The sequence below is a fragment of the Chlorocebus sabaeus genome, chromosome 6 (assembly GCF_047675955.1).
Source record: "Chlorocebus sabaeus isolate Y175 chromosome 6, mChlSab1.0.hap1, whole genome shotgun sequence".
Lineage (NCBI taxonomy): Eukaryota > Metazoa > Chordata > Mammalia > Primates > Cercopithecidae > Chlorocebus > Chlorocebus sabaeus.
In genome coordinates, this window is record NC_132909.1 from 52347010 (window position 1) to 52371092 (window position 24083).

At 55.6% G+C, this 24083-nt stretch overlaps 2 protein-coding genes across 2 annotated transcripts; both read left to right on the plus strand.

Moving 5' to 3' along the window:
- Positions 1–31: 31 nt before the first annotated feature.
- Positions 32–18512, plus strand: RAVER1 (ribonucleoprotein, PTB binding 1). Its single transcript, XM_007995226.3, is given in 15 exon segments — positions 32–265; positions 2713–2779; positions 4147–4457; positions 4459–4617; positions 10935–11126; positions 11222–11351; positions 11754–11848; positions 12870–12957; positions 13229–13440; positions 13537–13630; positions 13706–13833; positions 15234–15308; positions 16331–16474; positions 16947–17030; positions 17120–18512. Coding segments are annotated over 15 exon segments (2145 nt in total). The 5' UTR covers positions 32–46; the 3' UTR covers positions 17267–18512.
- A 198-nt stretch (positions 18513–18710) lies between these two features.
- On the plus strand, positions 18711–23987 carry FDX2 (ferredoxin 2). The gene is made up of 5 exons (XM_007995223.3): positions 18711–18873; positions 18966–19020; positions 19233–19339; positions 23260–23347; positions 23562–23987. The coding sequence occupies exons 1-5, from the start codon at positions 18720–18722 to the stop codon at positions 23716–23718; spliced, it is 561 nt and encodes a 186-aa protein (XP_007993414.1). The 5' UTR covers positions 18711–18719; the 3' UTR covers positions 23719–23987.
- The last annotated feature ends 96 nt before the right edge of the window (positions 23988–24083 follow it).

The following is a 24083-nucleotide window of genomic DNA, read 5'->3' on the forward strand; positions in this document are numbered from 1 at the left end:
GCTCCGCCCCGGCTCGCTGGTCCCAGAAGGCGCCGGGTTTCCCAAGATGGCGGCGGACGTGTCCGTTACTCACCGGCCCCCGCTGAGCCCGAAGTCTGGGGCCGAGGTCGAAGCCGACGATGCCGCGGAGCGCCGGGCGCCCGAGGAAGAGCTGCCGCCTCTAGATCCAGAAGAGATCCGGAAACGCCTGGAACACACCGAGCGCCAGTTCCGTAACCGCCGCAAGATACTGATCCGGGGCCTCCCGGGGGACGTGACCAACCAGGTATTGGGGGGGGCGGTGTAGGAGCGTGGCGGGAAATACCACGGTGCGCGTGCGCGGGGGGAACCGGGAGACACCAACGCTGAGGTGCGCGGGGGTCGTTGGCGGGGGCGTCCAAGCACCGGATCCACGCGGGATCGAGAGAGACCAAGAGCGGGATGTAGGGGGGCGGTGATGAAAGGGGAAACCGGCTGTGAAGTGAGGGAGGGCGTTGCTAGGGGCGACCACAGGCTTGGTCGACACCAAGTGATGGAAGGGGGCGGACAGCTTTGGTCCTGTTGGGGAATTGTGAATGGGCTGGTACGTTGGACCACCAGTTGTCCCCTGCTTGGATGATGCTTTTCTCCACGCACTCTACCACAGGGTGGCAGGACTTCAAATCCAGAAGTTTCAGGACTGCGGAGAGTATGCCCCTCCATCTCACGCGTTTATTCACAGCTCTCAGAGATAAATCCGGAAGTAAAAGCAGCCCCTGGGTCTCAGCCCCCAAAACCTCAGGATTAATTTGGAAAAATGGGGTCTCCTGCCACCAGCCTACAGACCTACAGGAAGGAAGTGGGGCCTGTGTTCTATGGATCCCCTCGTGGCTAATCTTCCTGCTAGGAGTGCCCTTCTCATGGGGCCAGCATGGGGCAGCGCTTCCCGATGCTCTTTGGACCCGGGGAAATGGCATCTATACTGCCCTGCCCTATGGCGGTGAAACAGGTTCTCGCTTCCTTCTGCTGAGAATCCCTGCTCTCTGGCCCACCAGCACACCTGCCACTGGCCCTCCCTGCCCATGGGTGGGCACCTGGCTAGTGGGACCCCAGGGATGTTGGGAGGAGCTGAATTTGGGGACAGATCGGGGCAGGCATGATTAAGAATGGTCAGGTTTGTTTCTGGGTCTTCCTCTCAGTGTCTGCAGTCTCTAAGCAGGAAACACATTGTTTCTCCTTGCAAGATGCATAGTGTATCTGGCCCCAGCAGGCCCCAGCACTTTGCCTTCAAAGCTGGCTTGAGGCTGGGCACGGTGGCTCATCCCTTTAATCCCAGCACTTTGAGAGGCTGAGGCAAGAGGCTGTCTTGAGCCCAAGGGTTCAAGACTAACCTAGGCAGCATAGTGAAACCCCCATCTCTACAAAAAATTTTAAATAATTAGGCATGGTGGTGCGTGCCTGTAGTCCCAGCTACTCAGGAGGCTGTGGTGGGAGGATCACTTGAGCCTAGGAGTTTGAGGCTGCAGTGAGCTATGATCGTGCTATTGCACTCTAGTCTAGGTGACAGAACAAGACCCTGTCTCTAAAAAAAAAGAAAATAAATGAGCTGGCTTGCAAGAGGGCAGCCTTATCAGGAGGAGGAAATTAGGAGGCATGTAACTCACAGAATGTGGGGCTTACTACTAGGTGGGCTTCCCAGTCAGGTACCCGTGGGTGGCCGCGCTGCCCGACTGCATGGCCTCCAGCCGATCTCTTCACTTCTCCTAGCCTAGGTTTTCTCGTGTACAACATGAGTTTGTTAATACTTCACTTACAGAGTTGTTAGAAACAGTGAATCTTGCAAAAGGAGGTTCATGGAGGTTAAATGACTTCCCTAAAGGCATACTCCTTTTTTGTTTTTTTTGTTTTTTAGATGGAGTCTCACTCTGTAGCCAGGCTAGAGTGCAGTGGCTTGATCTCTGCTCACTGCAGCCTTCACCTCCCAGGTTCAAGCGATTATCCTGCCTCAGCCTTCCAAGTAGCTAGGACAACAGACGCACTCCACTACATCCAGCTCTTGTTTTGTATTTTTAGTAGAGATGGGGTTTCACCTTGTTGGCCAGGATGGTCTCGATCTCTTGATCTCATGATCCGCCTGCCTCAGCCTCCAAAGTGCTGGAATTATAGGCGTGAGCCCGGCTTTTTTTTTTTTTTTTTTTTTTGAGACAGTGTCTCCCGTTGTCGCCCAGGCTGGAGTGCAATGGCACACTGCAACCTCTGCCTTCCAGGTTCAAGCAATTCTCCTACCTTAGCCTCCCGAGTAGCTAGGATTATAGGTGTGCACCACCTATAACCAGTGGCGCCACCAGTAGCCATTCCTGGCTAATTTTTGTATTTTTAGTAGAGACAAGATTTCACCATGTTGGCCAGGCTGGTCTCGAACTCCTGACCTCAGGTGATCCACCCGCCTCGGCCTCCCAAAGTGCTGGGATTATAAGCATGAGCCACCCCACCCAGCCAGCTAAAGGTATACCCTTTAAGAGCATGTTGCCTGGGTAATAGCACAGTCTGCAGCCAGGTTCTGAATCCCAGCTCTGCCAGGTATGAGCAGAATGACCTTGGCCAAATTACTGCATCAAGCCTCAGTTTCCTCATTGGTAAAATGGGGGGTGGTAATTTACCTGCCTTCATAGCTGGTGGCAGCTATGAGGGCAGCACCAGGTTGCCCCCTTCCATCTCCAGTAACTCCCTGCCTTTTGTCTTGTATCTCCACAGGAAGTACATGACCTGCTCAGTGACTATGAGCTCAAATACTGTTTTGTGGACAAATACAAAGGGACAGGTTTGTGGGGCCATGGGGTGGGCCAGGGCAGGGAATGACCATCCCTGAAGATGGGAGGGCCCTGGCTCACTGTCTGCTGCTCTGAACTTCAGGCCCAGTATTGCCACCCAGGCCACAATGGCAGGTTGCCCCAATCTGCCTGTCATCCTGTCATCTTGGGACAGCCTTCATGTTCTCCTTGAAGAACACTGGGCATTGGGCTGATTCTCTTCCTACTCCACTCGCTTGGCATTGAGCTAATTCTTGACAACGTTTGGCCGTGGGTTCATTCTCTTCCTACCCCTCTTGCCTCTTCCTTACCCAGCCAGTCACCCATGCTTGTGTGTTTTTGTTTTGTTTTGTTTTGTTTTTTTTGAGATGGAGTCTTGCTCTGTCGCCAGGCTGGAGTGCAGTGGTGTGATCTTGGCTCTCTGCAACCTCTGCCTCCTGGGTTCAGCCCATTCCTCTGCCTCAGCCTCCCAAGTAGCTGGGATTATAGACATGTGCCACCACACCCGGCTAAGTTTTGTATTTTTAGTAGAGACAGGGTTTCTACCTGGGTGGGTCCAGGTTAGCCAGGTGAGGAGGTGGGGCTCAGTGTTCCACGCTCAGGGAACAGCAGCTGCGAAGGCCCCTCTGGAGCGTGCCTGGTGTGGTCCGGATAGCAGGTGTGAGATGGGAGGGGAGGTCAGCGAGCCCACGCAGGCTGCACTGCACCCTGCAGCTAGAAGCCACCAGATGGATGTGGCGTGATCTGGTTATCATTTTGAACAAAGCTTCCTGTGGCCTCTGGGTGGATTGCAAATCTGGGGCAGCATGTGGCAGCAGGGTTCAGGGCACTGGTGGCCTGGAAAGGTGGCAGGGGTGGGCAGTGTAGAGTAGGGCTCTGGAGTCCAGCTGCCTGGGTTCAAGTCCAGGCTCCGCTACTTGGGCACAGGGGTGCTGCTCTGGGCCCATTTCCTCACTGGCAAAATGTTGGTTGTGGTGATTAAGTTATAACCATTTGACAGATGAGGAAACTGACCCCCAAAGCCACCTGGGGCTTGGGGCTTAAATCTGGGCCCCAGTGAGCATGGGCTTAACCACTGCCCCTTGGTATCATCCGAGTGACCCACGGCGTTCTTAGGACAGAGCCAGGTCCACAGTTGGTGGGCGCTGCTATGGGTGCGGGTGGACGCAGGGCCGGGAGAGGGAGTGGGCTTCGTGGAGCCTGGAGTCAATGGCAGGCGCGTTCGCCTGTGTGAGTCACCAAGGCTGGCAACTGTTCAGATCGGCAGGCACCTGAAATGCCCAGCATTTTGAGGTCCCACCTGCTTTGCAGGGTGGCAGGGTGGAGGGGCAGGCCCTCGGGGCCCGGCTGACCTCGCACTGCCCTCTTCCCACCGCAGCCTTCGTGACCCTGCTGAATGGGGAGCAGGCCGAGGCCGCAATCAACGCTTTCCACCAGAGCTGCTTACGGGAGCGCGAGCTGTCGGTGCAGCTGCAGCCCACGGATGCCCTGCTGTGCGTGGCCAACCTGCCCCCCAGCCTCACACAGCAGCAGTTTGAGGAGTTGGTGCGGCCCTTTGGCAGCCTGGAGCGCTGCTTCCTGGTCTACAGTGAGCGCACTGGCCACTCCAAGGGGTATGGCTTTGCCGAGTACATGAAGAAGGACTCGGCTGCCCGTGCCAAGTCGGACCTGCTGGGCAAGCCACTGGGACCCGCGCACCCTCTACGTGCACTGGACGGATGCCGGGCAACTGACGCCTGCCCTTCTCCACTCCCGCTGCCTCTGTGTGGACCGCCTACCACCTGGCTTCAACGATGTGGACGCTCTGTGCCGGGCGCTGTCAGCTGTCCACAGCCCCACCTTCTGCCAGGTGAGCCCTGCGGAGAGCACTGGGGAACAGGTGCCAGGCCCGGAGCACCTGAGGGAGTCTTTGGAGTCATCTGCCTTTTCTTTTTTTTTTTTTTTTGAGACAGAGTATCACTTTGTCAACCATGCTGGAATGCAGTGATGCAGTCTCAGTTCACTGCAACCTCCGCCTCCTGGGTTCAAGCAATTCTCCTGCCTTAACCTCCAGAGTAGCTGGGATTATAGGCGCCCTGCTACCATGCCTGGATAGTTTTTATATTTTTAGTAGAGGTGGGGTTTTGCCATGTTGGCCAGGCTGATATTGAACTCCTGGCTTCAGGTGATCCACCCACACTGGCCTCCCAACGTGCTGGGATTACAGGCGTGAGCCACCGCGCCCAGCCAGAGGATTTGAATCCCTGTGCAACTTCAGGCCTCATTGTCGCTCTGTCAGATGCAGGTGAGGCCACTCTTGTAACTGGATCTCGAGGCTTGCTCACCACTCACCTCCTCATTCGCTGGTACCTTCATCAAACCTCCCATGGGGTCCCAGACCCTGGCCAGGCATTGAGGAAGCTACAGAGGAGCCCACAGTCTATTTGAACCTTGAGGTCAGAGACTGAGGCTTCGCTAGATCCCAGCCCCACCCTCGAGCTCGGGCCAGTCACTGGCTCTCTGATCTACAGTTTCCCTCCTCCGTAAGCAGGGACTCAATACTTGCACAATGGGTTGGCAAAACAGCCCCTTGTTCATTCAGACCACGTGTGCCAGGCACTTCTGTGTGTGTGCCTCGCCCTGTGACAGGTGCAGTGGGGCGAGAATAGGCCAGACTCACTCTCTAAGAGCCCCCAGAAGGTCTTGATCCCCAGAGATCCTGAAGGGGACATTCCTCCAGCACTCACTGTGGACTCTGAGTACGTAACCTTTAGTTGCTTCATCCTGTAGCAACCCTGAGAGACAGGTATCACTCCCATTTTCAGGTGAGGATACCAAGGCACACAGGGGTCAAGTAACTTGCCCAGAGTTAAACAGCCAGGGTCTGGCAGAGCTGGGATCAGAATACCACAGCCTAGCTCCGGAGCTTGGACCCCTGAGAGGAGGCCAGTGCAGAGGCTTAGGAGGGGTAGGCCTGGCCAGGCGCAGTGACTCACACCCGTAACCCCAACACTTTGGGAGGCTGAGGTGGGCGGATCCCTTGAGCCTAGGAGTTTGAGACCAGCCTAGGCAATATGGTGAAATCTTCTCTATACAAAAATTAGACAGGTATGATGGTGTGCCTGTAGTCCCAGCTACTCAGGAGGCTGAGGTGGCAGGATCGCTTGATCCTGGGAGTCTGAGGCTGCAGTGAGCCTTGATCGCACCACAGCACAATGACACTACAGCCTGGGCAATGGAGCTAGACCCCCATCTCAAAAAAAAAAAAAGAGTCCTGGGCTCAGACCCCCAGCTCTGTGGCTTTGAGTGGGTCCCTCTCGTGTAAGTGGGGTATTGGTGCCCCATTTAAACTAGGTGTCTGTTGGGAGGCAGAGGCAGGAGGATCACTCAAGACCAGGAGTTCAAGACGAGCCTGGGCGAGATAGTGGGACACCATCTCTATATTTAAAACAAGAAACAGGCTGGGTGAGATGGCTCATGCATGTCATCCCAGCACTTTGACAGGCCGAGGCAGGTGGATCACTTGAGGTCAAGAGTTCAAGACCAGCCTGGCCAACATGGTGAAACTCTGTCTCTACTAAAAATACAAAAAAAATTAGCCAGGTGTAGTGGCACAGGGCTGTAATCCCAGCTACTCAGGAGGCTGAGGCAGGAGAATCGCTTGTACCTGGGAGGCAGAGTTTGCAGTGAGCCGAGATCGTGCCACTGCACTCCAGCCTGGGTGACAGAGCAACACTCCATCTCAAAAAAACAAAAAAACAGGCCACGCGCAGTGGCTCACGCTTATAAAGCTTTGGGAAGCTGAGACAGATCACCTAAGGTCAGCAGTTTGAGACCAGCCTGACCAACATGGAGAAACCCCATCTCTACTAAAAATACAACAACAAAAAAAGTAGCCAGGCATGGCGGTGTGTGCCTGTAATCTCAGCTACTTGAGAAGCTGAGACAGGAGAATTGCTTGAACCTGGGAGGCTGAGGTTGCAGTGAGTGGAGATTGTGCCACTGCACTCCAGCCTGGGTGACAGAGTGAGACTCCATCTCAAAGAAACAAACAAAAAGCTGAGTATCCATGAGCCATGGGAATCCCCTCTCTGTTTACTCATCATTCATTCATTCATTCATTCTGCTGCCTTCTCTTGGACACCTGCTACATACCAGGCCGCCTGTGCGGGCTCAGGACAGAAGATGAGTTAGCACAACGGCCTCACCTTTTTTTTTATTTTTTATTTTTATTTTTTTAAGACAGAATCTCACTCTGTCACCCAGTCTGGAGTACAGAGGCGCAATCTTGGCTTACTGCATCCTCCGCCTCCCGGGTTCAAGTGATTCTCCAGCCTCAGCCTCCCGAGTAGCTAGGATTACAGGCGCCCGCCACCACACCCAATTTTTGTATTTTTAGTAGAGATGGGGTTTCGCGATGTTAGCCAGGCTAGTCTCGAACCCCTAACCTCAAGTGATCCGCTCACCTCGGCCTCCCAAAGTGCTGAGATTACAGGCATGAACCACTGTGCTGACCTGGCCTTACCTTCTTATGTGGAGATCAAAGGTCACAGGGTCATGACCAGCTACAGGTACTCTTCTAGCCTGTTTCCCCAAAATGGGGTTGTCAGTGCTTCATGATCAGGTTATTGTGAACAGCTGCCCATTCATTTCTCCACTGGAACATTCACTAAATTTTTTTTTTTTTTTTTTTTTTGAGATGGAGTCTTGCCCAGGCCGGAGTACAGTCACGTGATCTCAGCTCACTGCAAGCTCCGCCTCCCAGGTTCACACCATTCTCCTGCCTTAGCCTCCCGAGTAGCTGGGACTACAGGTGTGAGCCACTGCGCCTGGCCTTATATTTTTTATTTTTTGTTGTTGTTGTTGAGACAGGTTCTCACTCTAACACCCAGGCTGGAGGAGCCCAGGCTGGAGGAGTGCACTCCAGCCTCAACCTCCAGGGTTCAAGAGATCCTCCTGCCTTGGCTTCCCATGTAAGCTGGAACTACAGGAATGCATCAGCATGGCCAGTTGATTTTTAAAATTTTACGTAGAGGCCGGGTGCAGTGGCTCATGCCTGTAACCCCAGATCACTTGAGATCAGGAGTTCGAAACCAGCCTGGTCAACATGGTAAAACCCTGTCTCAAGGCCAGGCACCGTGGCTCATGCCTGTAATCCCAGCACCTTGGGAGGCCGAGGCGGGTGGATCACGAGGTCAGAGATCAAGACCATCCTGGCTAATATGGTGAAACCCTGTCTCTACTAAAAATACAATAAAAAGTTAGCCGGGTGTGGTGGCATGTGCTTGTGGTCCCAGCTACTTGGGAGGCTGAGGCAGAAGAATCGCCTGAAACTGGGAGGCAGAGGTTGTGGTGAGCCAAGATCCCACCACTGCACTCCAGCCTGGGTGGCAGAGTGAAACTCTGTCTCAAAAACAAACAAACAAAAAACAGAAAAAAAAACCCTGTCTCTACTAAGAATACAAAAAAATTAGCCAGGCTTGGTGATGGGTGCAAAATTATGTGAAGATGGGATCTCCCTATGTTGCCCAGACTGGTCTGAAACTCCTGTGCTCAAACAGTCCTCCTGCCTCGGCCTCCCAAAGTGCTGGGATTACAGATTCGAGCCACTGGGCCTGATCTCACCAAACATTTGTTGAGCATCTGATGAGTACCAGGCATTGAGGTGACGTCCTCCAAGGAGCTCACCTTTAACGTTAGGTGACCCGTTTGAATGGAGGATGGGCTCGACAGTGAGGCAGCTTGAGGTTCACACATCAGTCCCCCTACTTAGGAATTGTGTGGCCTTGATCACTCTGTGACCCCTCTGAGTCTCTCTCTGCTCATCCCTAAGATGGGTGTGATTATGGCCGGGCACAGTGGCTCGTGCCTGTAATCCAGCACTTTGGGAGGCCAAGGCGGGCAGCTTGCTTGAGGTCAGGAGTTCGAGACCAGCCTGGCCAACATGGTGAAACCCCGTCTCTACTAAAAATACAAAAATTAGGCCGGGCGTGGTGGCTCACACCTATAATCCAAGCACTGTGGGAGGCCGAGACGGGCGGATCACGAGGTCAGGAGATCGAGACCATCCTGGCTAACACGGTGAAACCCCGTCTCTACTAAAAAATACAAAAAACTAGCTGGGCGAGGTGGCGGGCGCCTGTAGTCCCAGCTACTCGGGAGGCTGAGGCAGGAGAATGGCATAAACCCGGGAGGCAGAGCTTGCAGTGAGCTGAGATCCGGCCACTGCACCCCAGCCTGGGCAACAGAGCCAGACTCCGTCTCAAAAAAAAAAAAAAAAAATTAGCTGGACGTGGTGGTGCACGCCTGTAATCCCAGCTATGGGGAGGCTGAGGCACGAGAATCACTTGAACCCAGGAGGCGGAGGTTACAGTAAGCTGAGTTCACATCACTGCACTCCAGGGCGACAGAGCAAAACTCCATCTCAAAAAAAAAAAAACAAAACGATGGGTGTGGTTATGGGAGATCTGTGCCCAGACCTTGGCACAGGGCATGGGCCAAGGCGAAGGGCTGCTACCTGCACCTTTGCTGCCTGGGCATTCAGCAAGTGCTGGGGCCCAGGCCCAGCCACTTCCCTTAGCATTGCTACCTGGCTTGGCCCCTGTCTGGAACGAGAGCCCTTCCTTCCCCACCCCTTGCTGATTATCTTTTTTTTTTTTTGAGACGGAGTTTGGCTCTTGTTGCCCAGGCTGGAGTGCAATGGCGTGATCTCAGCTCACCGCAACCTCCGCCTCCCAGGTTCAAGTGATTCTCTTGCTTCAGCCTCCCTAATAGCTGGGATTACAGGCATGAGCCACCATGCCCGGCTAATTTTGTATTTTTAATAGAGACAGGGTTTCTCCATGTTAGTCAGGCTGGTCCTGACCTCAGGTGATCTGCCCACCCCGGCCTCCCAAAGCGCTGGGATTACAGGCATGAGCCACCACGCCTGGCCTCTTTTTCTTTGTTTTTAAGCAACAGGGTCTTGCTCTGTCCTTGGAGTACAGTGGCTCAATCATAGCTCACTGTAATCTTGAATTCCCGGGCTTAAGCAGTATTCCCCCCTCAGCTGGGACCATAGCCCGGTACCACCACATCCTGCTGCAGCACTGTTTCTTGGGACAGCCATCACCAGTACCTTGATGTGGCTGGTCCCATGAAGGCTGTCAGCCTGGCCTTGTCTGATCCCAGCTCTAGACTGTGACCTGGACAAGGGGCTGTCCCTCTCTGAGCCCGAGTTTTCCCACCTACAAAGTAAGGGCGCTGACAGTGCCTGCCTTTTTTTCTTTTTTTTTTTTTTTTTTTGAGACGGAGTCTCACTCTGTTGCCCAGGCTGGAGTGCAGTGGCCGGATGTCAGCTCACTGCAAGCTCCGCCTCCCGGGTTCAGGCCATTCTCCTGCCTCAGCCTCCCGAGTAGCTGGGACTACAGGCGCCCGCCACCTCGCCCGGCTAGTTTTTTTGTATTTTTTAGTAGAGACGGGGTTTCACCGTGTTAGCTAGGATGGTCTCTATCTCTTGACCTCGTGATCCGCCCGTCTCGGCCTCCCAAAGTGCTGGGATTACAGGCTTGAGTCACTGCGCCCGGCTGCCTTTTTTTCTTTTCTTTTCTTTGTTTTTTTTTTTTTTTTTTTTGAGATGGAGTCTTACTCTGTTGCCCAGGCTGGAGTGCAATGGTGCGATCTTGGCTCGCTGCAACCTCTGCTTCCCATGTTGAACTGATTCTCGTGCCTCGGCCTCCCAGGTAGCTGGGATTACAGGCATGCGCCACCACACCCAGCTAATTTTGTATTTTTAGTAGAGATGGCGTTTCACTGTGTTAGCCAGGATGGTCTCGATCTCCTGACCTCGTGATCCGCCTGCCTCAACCTCCCAGAGTGCTGGGATTACATGTGTGAGCCACTGCATCCGTGGCCTTGGCTTTGGTGGTGAGGCGGCTCCCAGCTCCACCCTCCCTCCAGCTGCGTGGTCTTGAGTGCGCTGACCTCTCCGTGCCTCAGTTGCCTTCTCTGATAAATGGGTATGATGCAGCCGCCCAGGGTCATTGGGAAGATCAGATGAGCTGATGCAGGAACGAGGCGCAGGGCAGTGAAGGCCTGGTGTGGAATTCACCCTCATGGGGCAGCAGAGTCTGGTTATGGTTGTCACTTCCCGGGGTGGTGCAGTCACTGCTGCCCGGGTGCTCATGACTGCCTGCCTTCCTCCGGCAGCTGGCGTGCGGCCAGGACGGGCAGCTGAAGGGTTTCGCGGTGCTGGAGTATGAGACGGCTGAGATGGCGGAGGAGGCACAGCAGCAGGCCGACGGTCTGGCCCTGGGGGGCAGCCACCTTCGAGTCTCCTTCTGCGCCCCTGGGCCCCCCGGCCGCAGTATGCTGGCCGCTCTCATCGCTGCCCAGGCAACGGTGAGCCTGTGTGGGCAGGGGTGGAGGGGTGGGGATGGGAGCCTCATGGGGATATCAGGGCCCTGGCGGCGCTCTGAGCTGCTCTGTTCCTGCAGGCCCTCAATCGGGGGAAGGGACTCCTCCCTGAGCCCAACATCCTGCAGCTGCTCAACAACCTGGGCCCATCTGCCTCCCTCCAGCTGCTGCTCAACCCCCTGCTCCACGGCAGTGCGGGGGGGAAGCAGGGTAAGGTGGGGCTGGGCAGGGGCCCCCACTGTGCAGAACGGGCTGCAGCACTGTCTCCGGCACTCCCTGAAACTGCTCATCTTGGCCACAGTGACAGGAGCCCAGGAGTAGGGCTGAGGGGGAGTGTGGAGTCATAGGGGGAGCTGCTGTTGTCCACAACTGGGGGCTGTGACCAGGGCCACACAGCGGCCTGCAGTGAGCTGGGGTTCTGGCAAGAGGGGGTGGACTTCACTGGACTAACCTCTGCTCCTTCTAGGCCCTTCCTTTGGGCGAGTCCACTGCCCACCCCCCAGCCCTAGAGCATCAGTTTCCTGCCCCTTCAACGGGTTCAGGGCTATGTTTCATGAGGCGGGGCAGGGAGGACACAGGGACCCCCACCCATCCTCCTATGTCTCCCTGCAGGCCTCCTGGGTGCCCCCCCAGCCATGCCACTGCTCAGTGGGCCAGCCCTGTCCACGGCGCTGCTGCAGCTCGCCCTGCAGACCCAAGGCCAGAAGGTAACACACACGTCCCCCTCACCCACCGCTCTACAGCCCCTCCTTGCTCTTTTCAACACAGCTGGCGCAATTGGTGGGTTGGGGGGACCTCTGGCTGTGCCCTGGGGGCCCAGAACCCGGGTGAGGCCAACTCCCCCCAACCCCTGCGTTTCCCACCCACATCCCCATCCCCCCTCTGGCAATCGCTCATGACAGGGTTCGCCGTCTTTCCCTCCATTCTGGAGAGGGCCCCTGGACTTGGTGCCTGGGGTGGGGTCAGGGGACCTGGACACGCCCATTTACAGCCTGAAACTGGGTGTGGGCTGGGAGCACGGCTGCTGGGCACCACTTTGTGAATAGACTGCTCGGAAGCTCCCCTGTGGAAGAGGCACCTGGGGAAGAAACTCCAGGTCTATCCCCTCAGCGCGCATGCACATACACGCACACACACAACTCACACCTAAAAACACAGGTATACATACAGACTCACACAGACAAAGATGCAGATATACACACACAGAGACAGACACAGACATAAGTCAAAGACACACAGACACACACAGAGACACAAGACAGACTCACTCATGCAGAAACAAAGACATATATGCGCACACGCACACACACAGACGTACACCCATGCTCCGCCCTGTCTGGTGTGGTTCCCTGGATTCTAAGTCAGTAGTGTCAGTGTGTCTGTCTGGTGGTAACTGACAGAGTACATGAGCCTGTGGGTCTGGCCTTCTGTGACTAAAAGTGGCTGAAATACTGTATGGCTGTCCCACTCCATGTGGCTGCAGTTGATACTGTGCTGTAATCACTGGCCAGGGAACTGGGGCCTGGCGCTCAGGAGACCCTCGATCACCATGGCTGATGGGACGAATGATGGGGTTGGAGTGTGGCGGGCACTGCGGAACCCCATGCCTGTCTGCCCAGGACCGGCCGAGACCTGGAGTCGGGGTGTGTCTGCCAAGACTCTGGGCCACACCTGTCTGCTTCCCTGGGCCACCCTGCCACCATCTGCAACTGTCTGTTCTGTCCCTAGAAGCCCGGCATCCTGGGAGACTCACCCCTGGGCGCCCTCCAGCCTGGGGCCCAGCCGGCCAACCCCCTCCTCGGGGAGCTGCCTGCAGGTAACGCAGACCCCGCCCACACGGTGTCCCCCAGCCACTTCCGCTTCCTTCCTTGCTACGTGGCCTTGGACAAGTGACCCAACCTCTGTGGGTCCCCGCGCCCTGGTCCATCAGTTGGGTGTCCCCCCCAGGGCCCAGGCATGAGCTCTGCTCAGTGGCCAGCATGGATTTGTCTCTTGACCACTGGGCCTTGGTCCAGGTGGGAGCTGGAGGGCCCTGGGGAGAGGGGTCCTGTGAGCCTGGGCCCCTGAAATCCTCCTTCCCTCCCTAGGAGGGGGCCTGCCCCCGGAGCTGCCGCCCCGGCGAGGAAAGCCACCACCCCTGCTGCCATCCGTGCTTGGCCCTGCTGGGGGTGACCGGGAGGCCCTGGGCTTGGGTCCCCCAGCGGCCCAGCTCACTCCTCCCCCCGCCCCTGTGGGGCTCCGAGGCTCTGGCCTCAGAGGCCTCCAGAAAGACAGTGGGCCTCTGCCAACGCCCCCTGGGGTAAGGCCCTGCCCTGCGCGCGGCACCACACCAGCCTCCTGTTCCACAGAGTCCCCTTTCCTGGGGGCCCTCGTGAATCTGGCCCTCCTGCTGCAGGTCTCACTGCTGGGGGAGCCCCCCAAGGACTACCGGATTCCCCTGAATCCCTACCTGAACCTACACAGCCTGCTCCCAGCCAGCAACCTGGCGGGTAAGGAGGCCCGGGGCTGGGGAGGCGCCGGGAGAAGCCGCCGCCCAGCTGAGGGCCCCCCACCTAACCCCCCAGCCCCTGGAGGTGGCAGCAGCAGCAGCAAAGCCTTCCAGCTCAAGTCCCGCCTGCTCAGCCCCCTCAGCAGCGCCCGCCTGCCCCCCGAACCAGGGCTGTCTGACAGCTACGGCTTCGACTACCCCTCGGTGAGTGCCTGGCTGCAGCTCTCTGTCCCGAGGCCAAATCATTCTCCAAACTGATATTTCTCTAGGATGGACTATGCCAGGCCATGAGCTAGGGAGGCAACAGGGAACGTGCCGGATATGGTCTCTGCTTTTTTTTCTTTTTTTTTTAGAGACGGTCTCCCTATGTTGCCCTGGCTGGAGGGCAGTGGTGCTATCATAGCTCACTGCAGCCTCAACCTCCTGGGCTCAAGCGATCCTCACACCTCAGCCTCCCGAGGAGCTGGGACCATAGACATGCACCACCATGCCCAACTAATTTTTAAATTTTTGGTAGAGACGGAGTCTTATTGTGTTGTCCAGGCTGGTCTCAAACTCCTGACCTCAAGTGAGCCGCCCACCTCAGCCTCCCAGAGTGCTGGGATTATAGGCAAGAGCCACCACGCCCAGCCTCATGCCCTTAAAGTTTCCTGTCTCTCTGCACATCACCCCCTGCTTCCCGGTCCACCTGTCTGTCTGTCCATTCCCAAGACCTGGAGGATCTTGCGTCTCAGTCTGTCTGTCATCCTGATTCTGTCTGTCTTTCTCTCCCAAGAGGACTTAGGCCACACTCTTTCTTCTCAGCGACAGGGCTTACCTTTTCTGTCCCTCTCTCTCACCTTTGATTCCTGCCTGTGCTCCTGGAGATTTGGTCCTTCTATGACGCCAAACTCCTTGGCAGGTCAGAAGTTACAAACTGGGCCAGGTGCGGTGGCTCACACCTGTAATCCCAGCACTTTGGGAGGCCGAGGCGGGCGGATCACCTGAGGTTGGGAGTTCAAGACCAGCCTGACCAACATGGAGAAACCCTGTCTCTACTAAAAATATAAAATTAGCTGGGCATGGTGGCACATGCCTGTAATCCCAGCTACTCGGGAGGCTGAGGCAGGAGAATTGCTTGAACCTGGGAGGCGGAGGTTGCGGTGAGCCGAGATTGTGCCATTGCACTGCAGCCTGGGCAACAAGAGCAAAACTCTGTCTCAAAAAAAAAAAAAAAAAAAGAAATTGCAAACTGGCCGCCCATAAGTCACCTGGGTGATGTTTGGCCCCCTCTGGATTTCAAACAAATAACAACGGAAATTAACGCCCCCTCTGGATTTCAAACAAATAACAACGGAAATTAACACCAACACAGGAAAAGTACAAGAGTCCACACGCCTGGAATTCCCAGCTTGCCTGGGAAACTCCAAACACTTAGACCCATGGGGGGCACCCCCTTCACAGCAGCCATCCCTGGGGCCGAGCTGCATCCAGCCCCAAATTTGCCTCTTCCTGGTCCCAGAGTGGTGGGGGCTGTCTTCCCTGATAGCTCTGCCAGCGGAGTTCAGCCAGGGGTGAGGCTGGGACAGACTCCAACCCATTGTGCTTCTCCCACTTTGATTCAGGACGTGGGACCACGGCGGCTCTTCTCCCACCCACGGGAACCAGCCCTTGGGCCTCACGGACCCAGCCGACACAAGGTAAGAGCCACCTGGTATGGTGTGTGTAGCAATCAGCTTTTACTACATGACAGGCTGTGCCATGACTTAGTAGCCTAGAATAGCAGATCTTGTATTTTGTGTGTTCTTTGTGGGGTTTTTTGAGACAGGATCTCACTGTGTTGCCCAGGCTGGAGTGCAGTGGCTCCATCATAGCTCACTGTGGCCTCAAACTCCTGGGCTCAAGTGATCCTCCTACCTCAGCCTCCTGAGTAGCTGGGACCATAGGCACTCACCACCATGATGGTTAATTTTTGTACTTTTTGTGGAGACGAAGTCTCCCTATGTTGCCCAGGCTGGTCCAGACCTCCTAGGCCCAAGCAATCCTCCCACCTTGGCCTCCAAAAGTGCTAGGATCCCAGGCATGTGCCACCGTGCCATGCCAGGCATTGTATTACTTCTTGCTACTCTGTGGGGCAGTGGGCGGTCCCTGGCACTCACCCAGGCCTCAGTGAGCTACGTGGCCTCACATATTTGGCGTCCATAAGCTGGAACAGTTTCTCTGTGTCCCTTCGTGCAGTGATGATCCCCGGGTTCCTGGAGGAGGAAGAGGAGGCGGGTACCCACGTGCCAGCTCTCCTCAGTCCTATTAGTCAAAGCTAGTCTTTGCAAAACCCAGAATTGCTGGGCATGGTGGCTCATGCCTGTAATCCCAGCACTTTGGGAGGCTGAGGCGGGTGGATCACCTGAGGTCACGAGTTTGAGACCAGTCTGACCAACATGGAGAAACCCCATCTCTACTGAAATACAAAAAATTAGCTGGGCATGGTGGCACATGCCTGTAATCCCAGCTACTTGGGAGGCTGAGGCAGAAGAATCACTTGAACCTGGGAGGCAGAGGTTGCAGTGAGCAAGATCATGCCATTGTACTGCAGCCTGGGCAACAAGAGCGAAACTCCATCTCGGAAAAAAAAAAAAAAAGCCCAGAATCATTTTGGAGGATCATATACACAGGGCTGGGTACTACAGTTGTCTGCTTCACTCCACCGACCCTTCTTCCACAGATGTCCCCCCCGCCCAGTGGCTTCGGTGAACGGAGCAGCGGTGGGAGTGGCGGGGGCCCCCTCTCTCACTTCTATTCAGGCTCGCCCACTTCCTACTTCACCAGCGGCCTGCAGGCTGGCCTCAAGCAGAGCCACCTCAGCAAGGTGAGGAGCCTCTCTGGCTGAACACAGGCATCCTGGGACAGCTACGATTCAGGGGTACTTGCCACTGGGGCTCTGTGACCCTCGGTACCCAGGCCAAAGCTGGGGTAGTGGCAGGGGTCGGTCTTGCTCAGGGTGGAGTAGCAACAGCCTGTTGTCCTCTACCCACCCTGTACATCAAGCACCTAGCACTGCTAGCCTTCCAGGCTTTCTGTCACTTCCTCCCTCTACAGCCCAGGCTAGGGGTGCTACTTGGCCCCATTTGACAGATGAGAAAACCGAGGCTCAAATAAAATGGAGCAATTGGCCCCCAGGTCTCATGGCTAGAAAGTAGCAGAAGCAAGATTTGAACCTGAAACCTGAAACCCTTCGCCTGCGGGGACAGGGAGGGCGGGGAGGGCGGGGGCGCAGGGCAGGAGGGGTGCTTCCTCTGGCCCCCAGGGAGTAACCTGTTCCACCTCTCCATTTCTTCCAGGCGATCGGCTCTTCCCCACTGGGCTCCGGAGAAGGGCTCCTGGGCCTCGGCCCTGGGCCTAATGGTCACAGCCACCTGCTGAAGGTACGGGCAGGGGGTGGGGACATGCAGGGCTGGGGAGCCCCAGCCCCCCAGCGGCCCCTGACCTGCCCCGCCCTGCCCTCTGTCTCCAGACCCCACTGGGCGGCCAGAAACGCAGCTTTGCCCACCTACTGCCCTCGCCCGAGCCCAGCCCAGAAGGCAGCTATGTGGGCCAGCACTCCCAGGGCCTCGGCGGCCACTACGCGGACTCCTATCTGAAGCGGAAGAGGATTTTCTAAGTGGCTGGCGCCAGAGATAACTCAAGGGCCTGCACCAAATCGCTTTTGGGTTTTCTGGTGTTTTGTTTTGTGTTTTTTTAAACCATTTTCTCTCTTTCGGTAATAGAAAAATCTCTGAAAGACTTTACTGACCAATCAGCTGGAGCCCCAGGAGCCCAAGGGGTGTGGGGGAGTCTGGAGGCCTCATTGCACCTCTGGCTTGCTCCCCACACCGAAACCCTGCAGCCTTAAGAGAGAGGGGCCCCGGCCTGCTCTCCCTCCCTCCCCCCATCTCCTCTTCCGATGTGCCCGTCTCTCCGGAGCCCTCCTGCCTCGTTGATCCTGTAATTTTGGCCTTTCGAGTGCCTTGGAGGTTTCCCTGACCTCCCGTGAGGATACAGAGACTGTCTCCTTTTTTTTAACTTTGACAACTGACTTCTGTTTCCTTTTCTAATTTTTATTTTTAAAACCACCACGGACAACCCCCAGCTGTGATTCCTTCAAGGTCCGGCCTGTCCGGGCCACCATTCCACACTTTGCAGTTTGAAACAGCTCTTTTTCCCACATCTGCTGCAGGCATGGCTGTCTCCTGCCCCTGCCCCTGCCTGCCCATCTGGCCAATACCCCAGCCCCGGGGCCCGGGGTCCCTGCCGCAGCCCCCTCCCCTTCTGATGCCTTAAAAGCTGGGCCCCAGGCCCTGCTGGCCAGAGCCACAGATGCCAAGCTCTGGGAGCTTGACTATGGACCAAACAGCTCTGGCCTAGGGATTGGGCCACCCTACCTAGGATCTCCACCCTGGGGACAGTAGAAGGGCAAAGCCTTCATCTTGGCGAACCAGCCCCACCACCCCCTCCTGCCTGGGCCTCGGTGCAGAGATGGGCTTTCTCTGCCAATCCCCTGCTGTCTGTCTGTGGGAGTCGGACATTGTGCCCATCTCCCAGAGCCTCTGCTGTCACTCCCTTGTTGAAGATGAATTCTTGAATTCTGCCTGCCCACCCCAGGCCAGATCCCCGGAGCTGGCCTCCTTTCAGCCCAGTGCCAGAAACCAGCACTCCATGAAGATAAGCTCTGGGCCCGCCCACCAGCAGGACCTGTCGACCTGAGGTGACCCTGGGCCTTGCCCCCAGCCAACTGGGCCACCAGCTTCCCTCCCTTGACTCTGGGGGTCCACATCCACTCCAAGGGGACTGTTCCCCTGACCCCACCCCAATCTCCCCACACGGACCTTTGCTGAATTAAAGTTTGTAAGTAAATGGTTTTAAAGAAATCAGAGTTGGCTGGTTCTTGGGACAAACAGTGGGCCTGAGTGGGAGGTCTGGGACGGCCCCGCGGGTTTACCTGAGCTGGATCCCGCCCTGCTCTTCCCTCCTTGTCACCGCAGGCCCTAAGCAAACATCTGCGCTTCTGTTCCAGTAATTATGGGCCCTTCCCTCGCGTCCCTCGCGCGGCGCATGCTCAGTCGGCGGGTCACGTGATGCATGTCATGGCTGCCTCCATGGCCCGGGGCGGCGTGAGTGCCAGGGTTCTGCTTCAGACTGCCAGGGGCACCTGGTGGAACCGAACTGGGGGCACTTCGGGGTCGGGGGAGGGGGTAGCGCCGGGGACAACCAGAAAGTTTCAAGCGACAGGTACCTGAGGCGCCCGGGGCGGGCAGCGTTAACCCGTCAGATGCCGGCGGGGTGAGGCTCGGCGCAGCCGCTCACTCACCCGTGTTTTCCAGGCTCGCGCTCGGCGGGAGAGGAGGAGACAGGCGGCCCCGAGCAGCCCGGGGACGTGTGAGTGCAGGGGGCCAAGTCCCCCATTCCTCATCCCACGGAATTCCTCTGGTCCCCATCTTGCCCTGTAGCTTCATCTCGCGGTCTCCCTTCTGCTTTGCCCTATTCAGCACCTGTGCGTCAAGCCTCAATCCCTACTTCCTAACCCTAGATTCTACCCGGGCCCTGAGCCCATCATCCAGTTCGGCATTCGCACCTCCATCTGTCCCCAGGGTGAACGTGGTGTTCGTAGACCGCTCAGGCCAGCGGATCCCAGTGAGCGGCAGAGTCGGGGACAATGTTCTCCACCTGGCACAGCGCCACGGGGTGGACCTGGAAGGTAGGAACTGGGCATAGGGAGTTAAGGAGGTCCTTATCCATTTGTCCAAAACAAAAACAAAAACAAATCAGGTGTGTCTCTTCACGGCTTTTCCCACCAAATATGGACTAAAATCCAAACCCCCTACCACGGCCTCATCTGTTGCCAAGCTCTTATTTATTAAGTATTTATTAGAGATCACTAGGACTCCTGTCTCCCAGGATTTTGTGTTCTCTTCCCCCTTCCTCCTTGTATTCTAGCCACATTAGCTTTCTTTTTGTTGTTTTGAGATGGAGTTTCACTCTTGTTGCCCAGGCTGGAGTGCAATGGCTTACTGCACCTCAGCTCACTGCAACCTCCACCTCCCGGGTTCAAGCGATTCTCCTGCACCACCTGCCAGACTAGCTGGGATTACAGGCGCCCACCACCAAGCCCGGCTAAGTTTTGTATTTTTAGTAGAAACAGGGTTTCACCACGTTAGCCAGGCTGGTCTCAAACTCCTGACAGGCAACCTACCCGCTCAGCCTCCTGAAATGCTGGGATTACAGGCGTCAGCCACCACACCCAGCCCACACTGGCTTTCTTGTGGTTCCTCAAACAGTCCAGCTCATTCCTTCCTGCCTCGGGTCCATTGCATTTGCTGTTCCCTCTGTCTGAAGTGCTTGCCCAGCAAACATTCTGGCTCTTTCTCATCCTTCAGACCTCAATGTAAATGTCATGTCCCTAACAATCCCATTCCCCTCAGCCCAGCTGAAGTACCCATGCCCTAGTTACTCTGTCTTATCAGTGTGATATGATATATAGCACTTCTCACTTTTTTGTCTTTTCAAGAGACACAGCCTTGCTGTGTTGCCAATGCTGGAGTGCCATGATGCAATCATACGTCACTGCAGCGTTGAACTCCTGGGTTCAAGTGATCCTCCCACCTCAGCCTCCCAAGTAGCTGGGATTATAGGCACAAGCCACGATGCCAGGCTGTTTTGTTTCCTACTTTGTCATCTGTCCCCCAGTGAGACTGGAGACCCATGTTCTTATTCATGCTTATCTGTTGCCTTGCCTGTCAGGATGTAACAGGTGTTTGATAATTTGTTGAGAGAAAAATAATAATAGAAATTTCTTGTCCAGGCGCAGTGGCTCACGCCTGTAATCCCAACACTTTGGGAGGCCGAGGCAGGTGAATCACTTGAGGACAGGAGTTTGAGACCAGCCTGGCCAACATGGTGAAACCTTGTCTCTACAAGAAACACAAAAATTAGCGGGGTGTGGTGGCACATGCATATAATCCCAGCTACTTGGGAGGCTGAGGAACAAGAATAACTTGAACTTGGGAGGCAGAGGTTGCAGTGAGCCAAGATGGCACCACTGTACTCCGGGCTGGATGGCAGAGCGAGACTGTCTCAAAAGAAAAAAAAAAAAAAATATATATATATATATATATATATGTCTTTAACTATGTTAATACATATTCAGTGACTGAATCTTCATGACAACTTGAGTAGTAGAGACTGTTATTCCATATTATAGATGAGGAAACTAAACCCCAGGTTAAGTAGACCTGGTCTAAGGTCAAGTGAGTGACAATACTAGACTCACCAGTCCATTTTAGCCACTAATCTGTGTTGCCTTTTTATGAATACCTACTGCTCGTCAGGCAGCAATATACAAAACACATAGGCCTCTGTCATTTCACACCTAATAGGGACAATAATCCCACAGGTAAATATATAATTATGTCTTGAGCAACTTGGGAAGGGTTGTCTGGAAGAAAATATACAGGGTTTGCTTTTGGAATGAATATATCAGGGATCCTGATTTTATCATTAAAGGGGAAGATATGTTGGGAGGGGTTATGAAAGGCCTACGTAAAGTTCTGTTCTGGAATCCAGCAGCTAGTAGTCTAGGACAGAGATCGGAATGTGAAATAGATTTGTTTTTTTTTTTTTTTTTTTGTGAGACGGAGTCTTGCTCTGTCGCCCAGGCTGGAGTACAGTGGCCAGATCTCAGTTCACTGCAAGCTCCGCCTCCTGGATTTATGCCATTCTCCTGCCTCAGCCTCCCAAGTAGCTGGGACTACAGGCACCCGCCACCACGCCTGGCTAGTTTTTTTGTATTTTTTTTAGTAGAGACGGGGTTTCACCGTGTTAGCCAGGATGGTCTCGATCTCCTGACCTCGTGATCCGCCCATCTCGGCCTCCCAAAGTGCTGGGATTACAGGCTTGAGCCACCGCGCCCAGCCTGATTTGTTTATTTATTTATTTATTTGAGACCGAGTCTCGCTCTGTCACCCAGGCTGGAGTGCAATGGCGTGATCTTGGCTTACTGCAACCTCTGCCTCCGGGGTTCAAGTGATTCTCCTGCCTTAGCCTCCCGAGTAGCTGGGATTACAGGCGCCCACCACCATGCCCAGCTAAATTTTTGTATTTTTCATAAAGATGAGGTTTCACCATGTTGGGCAGGGTGGTCTCAAACTCCTGACCACAGTTGATCTGCCTGCCTCGGCCTCCCAAAGTGCTGGGATTACAGACATGAGCCACTGTGCTGGGCCAGTAGAGGTCAGTGGCCTGGCAAGCTGTGGTGGCTCACGCCTGTAATCCCAGCACTTTGGGAGGCCGAGGCGAGCGGATCACGACGTCAGGAGATCGAGACCATCCTAGCTAACAGGGTGAAACACCGTCTCTACTAAAAATACAAAAAATTAGCCAGGCATGGTGGCAGCCGCCTGTATTCCCAGCTACTCTGGGAGGCTGAGGCAGGAGAATGGCGTGAATCTGGGAGGCAGAGCTTGCAGTGAGCCGAGATCATGCTACTGCACTTCAGCCTGGGCAACAGGGCAGGACTCCATCTCTAAAAAAAAATTACAGGCCGGGCGCAGTGGCTCCCGCCTGTAATCCCAGCACTTTGGGAGGCTGAGGCGGGCAGATCACGAGGTCAGGAGATCGAGACCATCCTGGCTAACATAGTGAAACCTCGTCTCTACTAAAAAAAAAAAAAAAAAATTATAAAGGAAAACAAAAGAATGGTCGGGCATGGTGGCTCACACGTGTAATCTCAGCACTCTGGGAGGCCAAGGCAGGTGGATCAGAAGGTCAATAGATTGAGACTATCCTGGCCAACATGGTGAACCCCTGTCTCTACTAAAAATACAAAAGTTAGCCGGGCATGGTGGCGCGTGCCTGTAATCTCAGCTACTCAGGAGGCTGAGGCAGGAGAATTGCTTGAACCTGGGAGGCAGAGGTTGCAGTGAGCCGAGATAACACCATTGCACTCTAGCCTGGGCAAGGAGAGTGAAACTCCGCCTCAAAAAAACACAAAAAGAAAAGCAAAAAAAAATTAGCCAGGTGTGGTGGTGTGCACCTGTAGTCCCAGCTACTTGGGAGGCTTGGGTGGGAGTATCACTTAAGTCAGGAGTTTGAGGCAGTAAGCTATGACTGAGCCACGGCACTCCAGGCCGGACAACAGAGTGAGACCCTGTCTCAAAAAAAAAAATCTAATCCCTCTTTCCTTCCCCCACCACACTGACTGCTGAGTCAGCTGGTCCATCCTCCAAGAGCAGTGGAGAGGTGGGGACACATTTGCCCAGCACCGTGATAGGGTCACAGCAAGGGCTCACAGGCTGCAGGGAGCCTGCCTGGACTTTCCCCTCTTAGCTACCTGGCAACCTCATCCATGCCCTTTAATGGTTCTGCATCTCAGCCTGCTGGGGAGTCCCTGGGAAATGGGGCCTCCCGGATGTCCCTTTGTAAACCCTACACACTGGGGAACAGCCAGCTAAGGACACTGAGGACATGACGCAGTGCCTGGTGCACACAGTGGGGCTGCAGGCCCGGGAGGGAGACGTGAGACACGTGGTGGAAGAGAGATCTACTCTTCTACGCCCTTCGCAGAGCGGCCCCTTCCTGACTCTGCCACTCACCTGCGCCCACTTCACTTCCCGCCCCTAGGGGCCTGTGAAGCCTCCCTGGCCTGCTCCACCTGCCATGTGTACGTGAGTGAAGACCACCTGGATCTCCTGCCTCCGCCCGAGGAGAGGTGAGTGGGGTAGCCCTGCCTAGCTGGGAGCTTCACCCTGAAGCACTGAACAGCCCCCACCATCCTCCCCACTTCCAGTTCCTGGAAGGGGAGCTGCCTCCCCCTACACTACCCCCTGTGCTCAGTCAGCTTCCCCCCTCCCCTGCCTCTGGCCCCTCACCCACCCAGCTAGCCTGCCCTTGGCTAACACTGCCCGCCCGTGTCACCACCCCAGGGAAGACGACATGCTAGACATGGCCCCCCTCCTCCAGGAGAACTCGCGGCTGGGCTGCCAGATCGTGCTGACGCCGGAGCTGGAAGGAGCGGAATTCACCCTGCCCAAGATCACCAGGAACTTCTACGTGGACGGCCACGTCCCCAAGCCCCACTGATGTGGACACCTGGACTGTTAAACATTGCCATGACCCCAGGGCCCAGACTGAGGGAATAGCCAAGTGCCAGCCCTGCCCAGGGAGCGGACAGGCCCGGGAGAGACGTGGAAGCCCCTGCGAATGACAACACCCCTGTTTGGGAGAGATTCCCGTGTCCAGGCTCAGGCAGGGACCAGGCCCCTAGTGGGGTGGCCTTCCCCAAGCCCCTGAGAATCGGTGTGAGTAGGAGTGGACTCAGATCGGAGCTGCAATAAATCAGTATCACAGGCTCCAGCATGTTGAGTGTCCTTGGGGGACAGATCTGGGGTCTACGCGTGGCTCACACCTGTAATCCCAGCACTTTGGGAGGCCAAGATGGGAGAATC